At 41.9% G+C, this 14,883-nt stretch overlaps 1 protein-coding gene across 1 annotated transcript in view; it reads right to left on the bottom strand.

Moving 5' to 3' along the window:
• TMEM132C (transmembrane protein 132C) overlaps positions 1-14,883 on the bottom strand; it is a 207,863-nt gene that overhangs the window by 29,104 nt on the left and 163,876 nt on the right. Inside the window, exon 5 of the mRNA XM_077835356.1 lies at positions 9,230-9,373. Coding sequence (XP_077691482.1) covers positions 9,230-9,373 — 144 coding nt within the window. The remainder of the gene's footprint in view (positions 1-9,229; positions 9,374-14,883) is intronic.

Below are 14,883 nucleotides of genomic sequence, written 5' to 3' on the forward strand. Positions count from 1 at the left end.
ACTTCTCTATGCCATATGTAAAATGGGGATACTACTACTTCCTTTATCTGTCTTCTCTATTTATACTATAAATTCCCTGGAGCAGGGATCATCTCTTATTGTGTGTCTGTACAGTGGTCAACATAATGGGGCCTTGATCACAGCTGAGGAATCCAAATGCTACTGTAATGCAAATAATAAATACAAATTAAGAATGTGTACTGCAGTTCAACTGAAACCCTAAGTTTTCCCTGTAAAAAGCTACACACACACACACAAAATATTAAAAATCAAGGACCTGATACAATCCATGCTGTGCTTTGGGATGAAGCAGTTGGAAATATAGCCATCCCTGTTGAACAGTGGATTAGTAGCAACTAGCAAATCGTAACTCAGGAGGGCAGAAGAGTTTGAAGAGCTGGTAGCACCAGAAGTTTAGACTGATTTCCTCATACTTTCACTGAGCTTTGCAGCACTCTCGCCAGTTGAAGTGAGATCAACAAGCATTGCATTGAGGCAACTGTTCAAAATACAGTCTTCCCAGCACCACACCAGCTGTCTGGAACCCCATTCATTGTCAAAGTTCCCCTAGTTTTATAGTCTTGAGTTAGCGAGACTATACATTTCATCCATTCGTTAATCAAAGGTTCATCTATCTGCTGGTCAGCTCTAAAGCAACTACATCCAGCTAACCAACTCCAGACTGAATTTTATTTGACCTAAGTAAAAGATGATTCATAAATCAATGGCATTATATTCACTGTAAGAGGGTTTTATTGCAATATAGTGTTCTTCCTGGTTGAAAAGAGCTGGTCAGAACAACCTGCTTCTTTCCAGCCCGTCACTTGTTTTTATTTTCTTCTATCACCTGCACTAAAATAGTAACGTGCGGCTTTAACTCCCTCCAGGCTTCAAGACTTTGCAGCAGAGCCCCGTACGAAGCCTGTGTCTCCATGCTGAGATGCAGTGCAAGCCAGGATTCTTTTCCTTCTCTGAGCAGCAGGACTTTAAAGGTATGAGAGGAAACTGCTGACCGTACATGATGTGCCAAGTCTTCTAATGGGACCGGACTTTTTGAAACTCTTGGAACAACAGAGATAGCACTGTTCTTCATAGCAACCTGCCTCTCGATGTTGCTGACAAGTGGACAAAGAGCTCAAACCCCGAATACAGCATGTAGCTCTGTCCTGACCAGTACCTGAGGGGTCCATCTCTTTATTTATTTATGTTTACACTTTGGCATCATTTGCCTAGCTTGTCATGCCAACACAGTCCCATTGAATTGAGAAGAATTGTGTCCTAAGGTGTGTTCCAGGCCAGAAAACTGTCTCTTAAAGGAGGTTGATTCTGCTCTAATTTAAGTTAATAGCAAAACTCCCATTGACTTGGCTGGGAGCAGGATCAGGCCCTACATTAACCCTGGGGCAGTTGGGGAGGATGTATGCTACCTATTGTGGCCTTTCCCTGATGATCTGGCTATCCGAGAATTTCTATAGCACTGTAATGTGCCCACCGATGAGAGTCAGACACTGACACCCATTTCTCTCTTAACAGGGCACAATACTATACCGGCTAGTGTGTTTCACATCACCACTTTCCTCTAAGGGATGAAATGTCAGCCTTGCTCCAGCGTGTGTGACCCCACTGACCCTCTCAGAGGCAGCCCATAACGTAGTAATAAGGTAAGGTATCTTCTCCCTTAGCTCAAGTGATAGAGGTCTGGTTTTGGAACAGAAGGTAATGGGGTCTAAACCCCATGCTTCAGATATAGTGTTTAACAGGTGACTGTGCTGTCTGTAGGTACAGCCACAGATTCAGTACCACGTAGGTAACTATCCACTTAGCATCTGGACAATGAGGTGATGGGCCATCTATACATTTATTGCAGCATCTCCGTGGTATCTGGTTGCCTGACAAGGCTCATGTGGAGACATTCAGGAACTCAGTACGGGCCTCATCCTGTACCACTCAAATGGCAAAGGGAGCTCTGCCATTGACTCCAGGATAAGATCTCAAGGCCCAGTGGTCTCCTACTTCCTGCAGTTTAGCCACTCAGCCGGGGAACTAGAATGTGACGTTAGCAAGAAGGAGCACTGTGCAGCTCTTTCTGAAAATGCCTGTGGATGGGGCTAACAGGAGTTTCCTCTGCAAATCAAAGGGGGAACATATTCCCAAATGTGTGTGTCTGTCTCCGGGATCCCCTTCTATAAAATTAATGGGACAAAATAAAGTAAGAGTTTTAAAATGTGTATGACCTTTGAAAATACTGTGGAGCAGGGTACCATGCTGGTAGTTAGCCAAAGAATGCAACTGAAGGCTTTCAAACAGTTCATCATTCCAGGGTGGTTGTATTAAAGAAATGAATAACCAAATATCTTCTACAAAATGCTATACTGTTGATAGTTTTTCCCCCAGTGGCTGAGTCTGTGTCTCAAGCCACAAAATTTTAAAAGTAAGCTTTCCCTAACAAAAACCCCCATGGTGCACAATTATTCACTGATCTGCTTAGGAAAATTGCTCCCTGACTTACTGTTAGACTGAGACTCTGCTGGGTTATACGGTATGTAGCATCCAGCCTGCTTTAATCTGACTGGATACACAAATGAGCAGACATTTGAGCAAGGGGATCATGTCTCTTATCAGAATGGTTTTGATTTTGTAAAGCTGTATTTCCATTACAACTAGCAAAAATCTGCAGAAGGCCCTTTCCTATCTGATCATTTATACACTTATACACGCTGAGTCACTTTACTCTTGTGAGTAGTTCCACTGACGTAAGCAATATTCCCAGAAAATTATACATGTCTTTAGGCAATGGGCCTTTAGGCAGATACTGTGATCAATAATTCTCATGACAATCAGCTTGAAATCTTTAATACCGGCAGTGTTATGAATACTTTTACTATTAGCAAAACAGTTATCAATGAGGCTGGGCCTGAACCACCAAAATTCTGAGACAGATTTTCAACTCCCAACAGTTCAGAGATGTTTTGATCTTCAGAGATGTTTTGATCTATTTTAGCCCATTATGACAACAGAGGGACTGCTGGGAAATTTGGATTTTGAACCCAGATCCAGTTCCAAAAGTTCTTACATAACTGTGTAATACAGGTTTCAGAGTAACAGCCGTGTTAGTCTGTATTCGCAAAAAGAAAAGGAGTACTTGTGGCACCTTAGAGACTAACCAATTTATTTGAGCATGAGCTTTCGTGACCTACAGCTCACTTCATCGGATGCATACCGTGGAAACTAACCAATTTATTTAACTGCAGTTTCCACGGTATGCATCCGATGAAGTGAGCTGTAGCTCACGAAAGCTCATGCACAAATAAATTGGTTAGTCTCTAAGGTACCACAAGTACTCCTTTTCTTTTTGTGTAATACAGTGGCCTTGTCCATGTGATTATGTCTCCCTCTAGTGGTTGGTCCCAGTATGACTAAGAGCCTGCTATTTACTAATAGCTACTAAAGTTACTCTTTTTGTTTAGAACCTTGTGCTTTTGGAGCTGAAGGCTCCGGTCCAATATGCAGTGATGGCTGTTGGTTCTGTACGTGTGAATCCATATTCATTACATTTGGATCCATGGTTTTGGTTTGAAACCTTCTCCAATGTGTAAATGTAATTAAAAAGAAAAAAGAAATCAGATTGTAAGCGCTTCAGGGCAGGGATCATGTGTAGTACAATGAAATACTGATCCTGAATGGGGCCTTTGGGCCCTACGGCCATACCAGTTCTAAATAACAATAGCAACAGAGTGCACTACTATGATCTTACCAACTCTTCGTTCATTTAGCAATGCTAGCAAAGCTAGTCAAAGAATGACAAAACCCCAAACCAAATGCTTAGACTAGCTTCTGGAATAAACAGCCGTTGCTGTACAACTAGAATACAAGGACAGATGAACTCAGATTGGAGAAATATCGTCAGCTTTACCCTCTTTAGTTCGGGACTGACACAAAGAGTAACAAGCTCCCAAAACCCAGCTCTTCCTGATGTGGACCTGCCCTTGTTCAAGCTGTGAGCAGACCCCCTTTGAAGCCAAGTCAGATTTGCTCCTAAATGAGCTGTGTGGAAGGATTCACAAGAGCAGATAAATTCTTCCTGGGTTTCCAGGAGACTAAAAAATACCTGGGATCATGGTGACCAGATGTCCCGATTTGTGGGTCTTTTTCTTATATAGGTTCCTATTAACCCCCCACCCACTTTTTCACGCTTGCTGTCTGGTCGCCCTACCTGGGTTCAGGGAGCTGGAATCATTAGTAATGGTTTCAGATACATAGATCAAAGTAGAACTTGGCTGATTTTTTTTTTTAGTGCCATAATACATTTCTTGTCCACCTTTAAAAGATCGGGACCATTGTGTGAAGGTCTGGAGCACTCGAGGACTTTGATAGCTCATGAAATCAACTGTAAATTTGGGAGCAAAGGAGCTGTAATGTTGGCAGGAGCTGAAACTGAAGGGGTAAAAAAAAAAGAAAGGCACAGCTCATGGCAGGACACTCAGCTGCCCAGAGACAAGTCTTATCACTGGGGAAAGCATTACCTGCTACTTGCAGACACATTTTATTTTTAGAGCACCATTGTGCCCTGTTACCTGGAATCATGTCACTGCAGCCAAACCTGGGGCATTGTAAAATGAATGCAAATGGGCTTTTCTCTGATGGCGCTTGAAATCACAGGGAAGAAATATCACCTACTTGCTCTTTGCTTGAATCATACGAGTGGCCATTTAATTGCCTGGCGACTAATTATCATGGGCCAAATCCTGAGACGTGCTGATCACCTGCAGCTTCCATTGTAAGGCTGTTTGAATGCAAAGCTTAATGCAAATTCCTTATGGACTGAAGCCACATGAAAAATGTTTGGTATGAACTCCAACAGGGTGAAATCTCTGAGTTTCATACAGCTCTTGTCAATCCTCTACTGCCCCGCAAATGTTTTTATAGCCAAATAGTTCTTAGTTCGCTTTAGAGACTCGACTATAGACGTGAATGCCTCTTTTATTGATCATGTTTATTACAATAGTGCCAATGGGTCCAGCTGAACGTGCTCGCCTTGTGCAGATACTGTACAAACAGAGCAAGTGACAGGCCCTGCCCTGAAGAGCTTACAATCTAAATAGGCTAGTCAGACGAAGGGTAGGGGAAAGGGAAAGAACATACAAGAGCAAACAACATGATGGCTGCAAAAGCCAGGTTAGTTCTATAATTGTATTTTATTTTATCTTTGTTATTTAAATCCTTTCCATGGGGTTATGTTAGGGTGGTGAGCTGGAAAGACAAAGGAAGGGAGAGGGTGGGAGGGGTTGGAGCAAACAGACAATCAGCATAGGGGAGTGGCTGTTCATAGGGTTGACCTTTACTTGGATGGCTCCCTTCCCCCATCACCCCAAAATAGGATAGAATTTAAAACAATACAGAGTTCCTCAGAAAACCAAGAAATTTCCATTCAGTACGAACTGTGCACACACGCACACCACCCTTACCGAAAACACCACTTTTCTTTACCAGTAACCACGGGAGTCTGTTATTTATTAGAGCGAAATTTTTCAACTGAAAGACTGTGCTTGATGAAAAATCCAAAATGAAATTTTTCACAGGAAAACGATGCTGTCAATGATTTATTCGTTAGAGAATTGATGGGAAATTTCAAAATATTTTCATTCAGTTTTCAACTGCATTTTTCATTTTGGGTTGGTGTTTTTGAAAACTGAATCAAAGTGAAAAGTTTGATATCAAGTAGAACACAATTCTTCAGAATTGCCAATGAAAGCTGGAGCGTTTTAAATGAAAAGTTTTAGATGAAAAACTTTTTCTTCATAATTTTTCGCTGCAATGTTTTAAAAACTAGCTGTATTATTAAAGATGGAGATGATGGGGATTAGTACAGGAACTGTAAGATGGAGGAGGAACTGGTTAAAAGGGAGATGACAATGTGTTGAGCTAAAAGGAGAACTATTAAGCTTAAGGGAGATTACTGTAGTCCGCACTCTCTGGTCCGGCAACATCTGTGGTCCGCCATGGTTTTATTTTATGGTTTTTATGCTTTATCTACTTATTTGCTTGTGCCAATACAGTAAAATTGTGCAACAACATTAACACTTTGTTATGAAGAGAGCCAGTAAGCCTTGTCTAGGTGGCGTTGCAAGCGTTGTTCCGTTTATTTGCCTCGGTGAGATAAAAATAAAAAGAGACCCGCTCGCTACAATATTGACTTCCCGTGGTTCGGCAAATTCTCTGGTTCGGCACTGGTTAGGTCCCGAGGGTGCCGGACTAGAGAGGTTCAGTCTGTAGTAGAGTTCCTCAGGGATTGGTCTTGGTACTGCTAATGGAATTTGCTGATGACACAAAGTTGGGAGGTATCCTCCAGACATGGGGAAATGAAAAATTATGCAGGGCCTTGAAGATGGGAGTAACAGAAATGGTCTGTACAAAGGGCAAAGTCACACACTTAGGGACTAATAACACGAATTTCTGCTACAAACTGGGGGCTCATCAGTTGGAAATGACAGAGGAGGAGAACGACCAATTCAGCCAGGTCTATCGCAGAATGACTACGAGCTACCAATGTGGTGCTACCGTGAAAAAGGCAAATGTGGTCCTAGAATGTATCAGGCAAGATATTTCCAGTAGAGAGAGGGAATCATTAATGTCATTATTCAAGGCACTGAGGAGCTCTCATATGGAATACACTGTATAATTCTGGTCGCTCGTGTTCAAGAAATATGAATTCACACTGGAACAGGTGCACAGAAGAGCTCTAGAATGATCGGGGAATGGAAAGCCTACCTTACGAGAGTAGGTTAAAAGAGTCTAGGAAAGTGAAGGCAGAGAAGGGATATGGTTGCTCAGTATAAACACATCAGAGAGAAGAGTTATTTGAACTAAAAGACAATGTTGGCACAAGAATAAACTGGCTGTGAAAAAATTTGGGGTGAAAAGTAGAAGAAGGATTCTAACCATCAGAGGAGTGAGGCTCTGGAACAGCCATTCAATAAGAGTACTGGGAAAAAACAACCTAACTAGTTGTAAAATGGAGCTTGATAAATTTATGAATGGGATTATATAAGAGGGCTGTCTGTGATAGCAGGGGACTGGACTCGATGACCCAGGAGATCCCTTCCAGTCCTATGTTCCTGCTATTTATAGCAGTTAACATTTGCATGTGATAGGTGCATCCCCTCGGGTGCACTGCATATTTTTCTGAAAGTAACAACGACAGCTTCTTTACTAATCTAAATCATTTCAGAACATTTTTTCAGAGGAAGAAATTACATCTCAAAAATTCCTCCATTCAACTCCAATGAACATTTGAGCACTAGTTGCCAGTTTTTTATTTCACTTTAACCTCAGAATGGTTAGAAAGATGGGCTTTTAGAACCCACCTAAAAAACTGAACAAATGCAAAAAGCCTCCCCTTGAAAAATCTTTGTTATAGAGACAAAAGTCTTTGGGAAAAGTCTTCACTACAAATGCTACCGCTGTGACACAGACACTTAACTATAGTGACATAAGAGGCTTTTCCACACTGTAGTAAATCCACCCCCTTGAGAAGTAGTAGCTAGGTCCATCAACCTAGGGCAGCTAATTTTTCACATTCCCGAGTGACATAGGGTGACCCAAGTTTTAGATGTAGACCAGGCCCAAGAGTAGAGCTCGAAATGCTAATAGGTCATAACACTTCAAGACAACTTTGTCCTTTCCAGATCATCAAATGCTTTGAGAATAGCTCAAGAAACACTGATATTAAACTGTTTGAAGGGGGCTCTCTTTTGGTAAGAGGGTTTGTTATTTCTTTCAATTTTTGATCAAATATTTTCTTCAACACATCAAATAATTACTCTGGGTTTTTAATATATTTTTGGCAGTCACTCTACTGTCATTGCAAATATGTACATCATCCGGTGAGGATGAATAACGACTTCTGTGTGATTCTGTTTCTTCTACAGGCAACAGCCTTCTTCCCCCAAGCCCACTGGATCCCTTAAAGAGCTATACAGATCCTGGGGATCCATTGGAGGCACAAGAACATCTGCATAAAGGCCTCTTGCTGCTGTCCTCAGTTCATTATTTCAAAAAGAGTGACGAAGTTTCCAAGCCCACCTGGTCTCTCTTTCTCTCTGCCTCCTTGGTTTGAAGATGGCAAACTGTGTCCATGATTATTCATTAAAGAATTAACTCATTTTATACTCACTCTAACGAAGGTAATCACAATAAGTTAATCGGGGGCAGCGTTTAGGTGGCTGTAATAAAGACTCCTACACGAATCCCACCGCCGTGCATCATTGTGAGCTCTTGAGTGTAGGAAGCTGCCAGTACCCAGGGGTTCTGCTGCTTTAATAAGGCACCAATGATCTGAATCAATCTGTTGCACTATACATCCCTGTGGCTGCAATATGCTTGCTAGATGCATATTGTAGGCCTAATGGGGTCAATGCCATATTATTACATAACATTTATACTGCAGTAGTGCTTAAAGGTTGGGCTGCTGGAGCTTGATGCTAGACAATCATATAGTAGATGACAATCCCTGTTCCAAGAAGTTTACAATTTATGCACTGACGATAAATTCACCCCTGTACAAGAACCATGCACTACTTAAGCCCTATTTTGAGGGCTTACATGGGACTTAAAAATGGTGTACAGGCCTTGCGTTTGCTCGCTGTACAAGGGTAAAGGAGCTAACATACCAACCCAGGAATTCACATACCAACGAAAGGGTTCACACACCAACACAATTATGTGAGGCTGTTACTAAGATGTTACTATTGTATCTCTTGCTACCTTGCAATAAAAAAGATCCACGGCAGCGCATCTCAGAGCCTGGGTCAATTGACTGCCGAGCAGGGCTCAATGTACGGGGCAAACAATAGCACGTCGATGTTTGGGGTTAGGCTGGGGGAGAGGGTTTCAGACCCTGGGCTGTGAGCTCAGTCGGTTGACCCAGGCTCTGAGACTTGGTGCCATAGGCCGTTTTTTTGCAGTGTAGACGTACCTGAAGGGGAGAGATTTTCGAAGGCACAAATGGGAGTCAGATGCTCAATTTCCATTGAAAGCCAACAGTGTCTTCACTGAGGTACCTAGCTCCCTTTTGTGCCTTTACAAACCACCTTATTATCCATCTGAAGCCTGGAAACAACTAACTCACAGTGCCAGGTTTATTGGTCAGTTCGCGGCTCTGCTTCCCCTTCCCCATTTCTGTATAGAAAGGCAGGAAGAACTGGGAAGCAAGCACATGAGGGGAACTTACTTTGACAACATCCTCATCAGAGGACTTGCACTCCACTGATTCAGAGATGTCCGTCACGGCGCTGTTCTCCTCAATGGAAACCACTTTGATGGGCACTGCAACCGTCTTCCCCGTGAGAATCGCAGTGTTCAGAATTTCTGTGTCCTGCACACAAAGCCAAGCACAGCACTGTTAAAAAGTTTCTAGGATGAAACCACAGGGAGGGTTAGAGAGATTCCTAAGAACCCAGAGCCCGCTTTTCAGCTGGTGTGAAGTCAATGGAGACAAGCTAGTTATCACCAGCTGATGATCTGACATCATTCTCTCCAACTAGAAGCAACCTATTCAAATGTAGTAAATCCAAACTTATATTCTCTGCATTAGACAAACTCTTGTATGCACATTGACAGCCCATTGACCTTAACTGTACGCTCTAATATATAAAACAAAATCTTTGCAGTTTAATTCACCCCAGAAAGGCTCCGCTTTCAGGCATCTTCCACTTTCTACCCATATTACAGGCAAGCTAATTAAGGGTCCAAATGCTTACTGCTAGACATGAGACCCACTATTTACTTGACAAAACTGGACTTCAGGACTGTTTATTGAGATGGACCAGAAACACAGTTCAGGATGGTGGTATTTGGATGCAGGCCCTTTGAAGAGATGGGGTCTACTATCTGGACCTGAACTTTTCGGGAGGATTATGTTTCTTTTGATATGGCCGAAGACACTAAGCTGTAAAACAATGTAAGGAATCCAGCAGGCATTAGTGAACCACAGGGAAAATCAGAAGGAAACCTGAAAGCCTGAAATCAGATCTGAAGGGGAAAAACCTTTTAATCCACCTTCAACACAGCTAACAGCAGTTTCATTTTTCAAGTGATTTCATTCCAAGTCTGACTTCTAGGTAGAATTTCAAGTCTTTATGCAGCCTTTTAACTTCCAGCCCTACAAAGTGAGTCAAAGTCAGCAAAAGCACCAGGGCCATTCTTGCAGCATGCAGGTCAACAGGATTTTTGCCATTGCTATCAAAAGCAGCAAGATTGGGCCCTGATGCTCTAGTCAATGTTTTATTTTCAGCTCAGGTTTAACTGGTTTAAAATCCATACTGTTTTTTAAGACAGTTTTACGATATTTTACTCTGAGGTTCACCTCTTCCTCTTTTTCTTTCTTTCTTTCTTTCTTTTTTTTTTTTTTTTAAAGAGGACAATGCATTTGTTTATAATATAAAAGAAGAAGGAATGTTGACACTTCTGGACAAGTAAGAAACCTACACAGATCCTAAGGCATTTATGTACACACGTTTATCCCACATTGTAAAGCAAGTCCAAAATTTCCCAAAATAGGGACTGGAAGTTATGTATCTCAGTCCCTACTTAGGCACCTAGATTTCTGAAGCCTGATTTCACAGGGAGAGAGCACCCACCATATCCCACTGATTCTGAGGGGTACTCAGCACTTTTGAAAATCAGGCCACTTTTGTTAAACACGCGGCCTTAAGACCCTAACTTTTGAAAATCTTGCCCCATAGCATGTTCCATATATTGGCACTTTTGGACAGCCAGACATTTAAGCACACACACAAACAAAAGAAGGGAAGCCCTCAGAAAATTCTCTAATAGTTTAATAAGCAATAATAATTTTAAAAAATCACCTTCCTCCTGTGGGATTCTAACTCCATGTACATAGAATAACCCAACCAGCTACTTCAAAACCCAAAGGCACTACATCTTTTGCTGTCTCTTTTGATATTGCTAGCATCGTATGTCCTTGGAAATGAGTCTTTTGCCTCAGTCTCTTAACGCCTTTACTTATTTTTTGTGCCTGAGAATGTTAAACTGTGCGAACGAAGGACGTGAGGGTGAACGAGGGGTGAGAGAGCTTGTGGAAGTGACAGAGCATCTTTTCAGGCTATCGCCGGTCTGCTTTGAAATGATTTTATTCTGATCAAGTTTGTCTTTAACTACTACAGTGAATTACTGATGGAGAAATCTAATGTAAAGGGACAGGCTCAGAATAAGAGACCTCTCATAAACAGAAGCAGTTTCAAGCATTCAACACACCGTGGTGGCTTGGGTTTATCAATGTTTTCATCCAATGGTCGCCTACCAAATGCCAAGCCATTGGAACAAACCAACAAAACAAGAAGAGGTGTGAACATATGATGAGATGAAGCACGTGTAACATAAGCCTAGAACTGCCTATAACTGGGTGTAACTCACAATGATTTGAATGGGAATCATTAGAGCTTACTCCAGGGCCGAATTCAGTCCTGTTCAAGCATGCAGTAGTGGGTAATCAGTAGAATAAGATAAAATGAACAACAAGAAATAGGAAGTTGGAGGTGAGGGTGTCAATGGCGTTCAGTGGATAAGACCACAAGCTATTGATCTGCCCTTGATGACAAATCTAAGATCCCTGAGCCCTAGGACTCTAACCCTATATCACAAGGAGGAGAAAGCCAGCTGCTCATCTAAATTGGTACCACAACAGGATAATGGTGAAAATGCTGAAAGTGTGATAGAACAGCATCAGCTTTACTAAGATCAGGGGCTTGCTTCACATTGCAGCTAAACTCTGATCCTGGACCAAAACAATGGATTTGCCATAACAGATGATGCCATTACATCCCTCAAATCTGGTCTCCTGCCTTCACCAGACCCAAGCCCATGGCTTAAATTCAGCTGGAGCAATCTGGAGCAGAGCTTTAGTAAATATGTTTAAACCCGCAGGGCTAAAGCCCCGAGCCCCTGGAAATACTCTTTGAGCATTTAAGCCCTGCCCAAGCCTCTTCTGGTTCACCCACCCCCAAATCAGATGCTTCCACTTTACTGGGCAAAAGAAAATGAGTTGTGACTTTAGAAGGCAAAAGCCTAGACAGCCAATACAAATGACAGTCCTATTTTCTCTGTTATATAGCACAGAGTTGACATGCCAGGTGTTTAACAATCCATCATATCGGTTTCTCTCTTTCCAGTGGATCATTATAGAGGGATATGATGCATAAGTGGGACCATCGTAGAGATACTATCACAAAGGTTAGAAAACCTGCTGAATTTCCCCCCTCACTCTCCTGCCGTCCGCTAATGGTTTCATTAAGGGAAACTGAATCCATTTGAACGGCTTTAGTTTGATTAATTACTTCAGGGGCTGCATCTGCAAGAAAAAATATCAAAAATCAAGGACGCAGTTTGTCATGATAAAGGCTCACTGAAGTTTTAAGATTTTTTTTTTCCATGGGCCAGCATTAGCTTCAGGAACACTCAGTGCATGATGTGCACAAAGGAAATAGAAATGTATGAGACAGATTCACTAATAGCTAATACCATTAGTATGATTAGAGATCCTTGACATTAGCAGGGAATCAGTAGCTATGGTACCATGGCATCTGGTCCATCAAAACAAGGATGGAAACCTTTCACACTTCATCTCCAATTAAATCAGTCACGACTCATCACTGCCGTACAGTACAGGAACTGTTTAAGTATCATATGTGACTAAATTACCACATACTGCTTAAGCAAATTAAAAGCTGCAGTCACTCCCATCCTTCGGCCTCCAAGCGTAATGTGCTATGCAGGAGTTGTTGCAAAAGACGGGGCATGATTCTTACTTCTTTTGCCCATGTGCTTGGAGCTGGAGTGGAGGAGAAGGGGCAAAGGTAGCTTGCAGACACCTTTGTACGCCCTGTATTCTGAGGCCGTTAAGGGCTTGCCGCAGTATCAGTCAGAGCACTAACTTAAGTTCTGCTTCCCACAGTTCACGACGGACCAGGGGAAGCGGAGAATAGTGGTAGCACTGCGTATTCTGGCCATGCCTCCTCCCCACCTTTGTCCCACCTCCTAGTCTTCCTCACAACACACCTTCTATGCTGGGGGCCAGGAGTAGGGCTGGTGCAGAACCATTAGCCAACCATATGCCAGGAGAGAAGACCCCTGCACAGGGAGTATTCCCAGGGGCATGTTTCCATCCCCTTTATGGCCCTTTTAGTCAAGGAAAGGCCTGTTTGTGTAACAGAATTGGGCCCACAATCCACACTTCGGTGCACAGGCGTTCAGGCAGCAAACTGTAAAAAAAAAAAAAAAAAAAAAAAAAAGACAAGGAAGATGTGGATACAAAGGTCCCTCAAAAAGCTGAACAAAACCTGAGAGAGAGAGAGAGAAACAAACATGGCTGAAATAAAAAGATTGGCCACTCAGCAGAGAAAAGTGTTTTATAATGGTCTAATTTAGCAGTGTGTTTAAAGAGCTCTCAGGGTCTGATTCAAAATCCATCAAAGCCTGGAAATTGAGTTTCCAAACTCCACCAGATTGCGTCTTATTATTGCAGCAGCCTGAGTTATTCATCAGTACAAGTTAATGGTGGAGCGGAAGTTGGACCTTTGAGATCACGTTGGGTGACATTAGAAACAACTGTCACTACGTTTGATATCTGCCATAATAATGCTACCTACTTACACTTTGAAGAGGGATAGAGAACTTTTTAAAAAAGCAATATGCTTTTACATTGCATGCTATGCTGTGGATACACACAGGTTACTAAGAAACCTTATGAAAGACTGAGAACCAATATAAGATGTAGGTAATTTGAACAATTACAATATCTTGGACATTTTCCCTTTCTGTATTTTTTAAAATCCCACAAGAACTAGTCTACTTTCCGTGCAAACAGCCATTAAAGTTTTTGGTTTTAAATCAAATCTATTTTGAGCTGTGAAAGGACCAAAAACATGCAAGAACTGTGTTTGGATTTTCTTCCTGTTTATTAAAAAAAAAATGGACAAACTAATGCCAAGTAAACTGGGTAAAAAATAAGGTAAGGAAAGAAATAGGATGAATTCTGAGCAGGCACCAATATTCAACCTGGAATGAGGTTGTTATAAATGTATTATGATCCCCTAAAAAAACAAACCACCACAGGTTGTGATTTCCAAAGTGAAGTAGGGGAAGTAGCTGTTCTGTTCCCACTGAAATTAACTGGAGTTGTTGTGTCAAGTTCTTCTAGCTGGCTTTGCAGATCTGAAGCTGGCTTTGTAACTCTGATAGCACCATGGGGCATGATTCCAACAATGCAACCACAAAGCCAGTCATTTGGTATGAAGCAGAAAACCAACAGGCTTCTGATTCGGAGACGTCTTCCTGCCACACATGAACACCATGGGACTTTTCCAGTATATGAAGGGGAACATAATTATCGTGTATACATATTTCAACAACAGGCAGAAATATTAAGGAACGTTTTCATGCTTGTTTCTCTACTGGCTTGATAAGATTAATGCAGTGTTGTAGCTGTGTCAGTCCCAGGCTGTTAGAAAGACAAGGCGGGTACCAACTTCTCTTTCACCAACAGAGGTTGGTCCAGTAAAACATATTACCTCACCCACTCTGTCTCTCTGGTAAGATTAATGTCCTTACTGGGAGAAGCACATAAAACCAGCTGATTTACTTTGGCACAGGAGAAATTATTTTAAAAATTAATTGTTATGTTTCAGCTGCAACCTAGTATTTTATTATCCACAAAAGATCTGCCCATTCCCAGCCTGAAAAATGTATCATACAACTTTCTAGGTCAAACTCCAGGTGTTTTTTGCTCTCTGGACACCCAACACCTTTAAAAAAGGACCAAACCATCTGACTCTGCCCCAAGAGGCAGAAAAGGCATAGAATGATATC

The sequence above is a fragment of the Eretmochelys imbricata genome, chromosome 15, assembly GCF_965152235.1.
Source record: "Eretmochelys imbricata isolate rEreImb1 chromosome 15, rEreImb1.hap1, whole genome shotgun sequence".
NCBI classification, from domain to species: domain Eukaryota; kingdom Metazoa; phylum Chordata; order Testudines; family Cheloniidae; genus Eretmochelys; species Eretmochelys imbricata.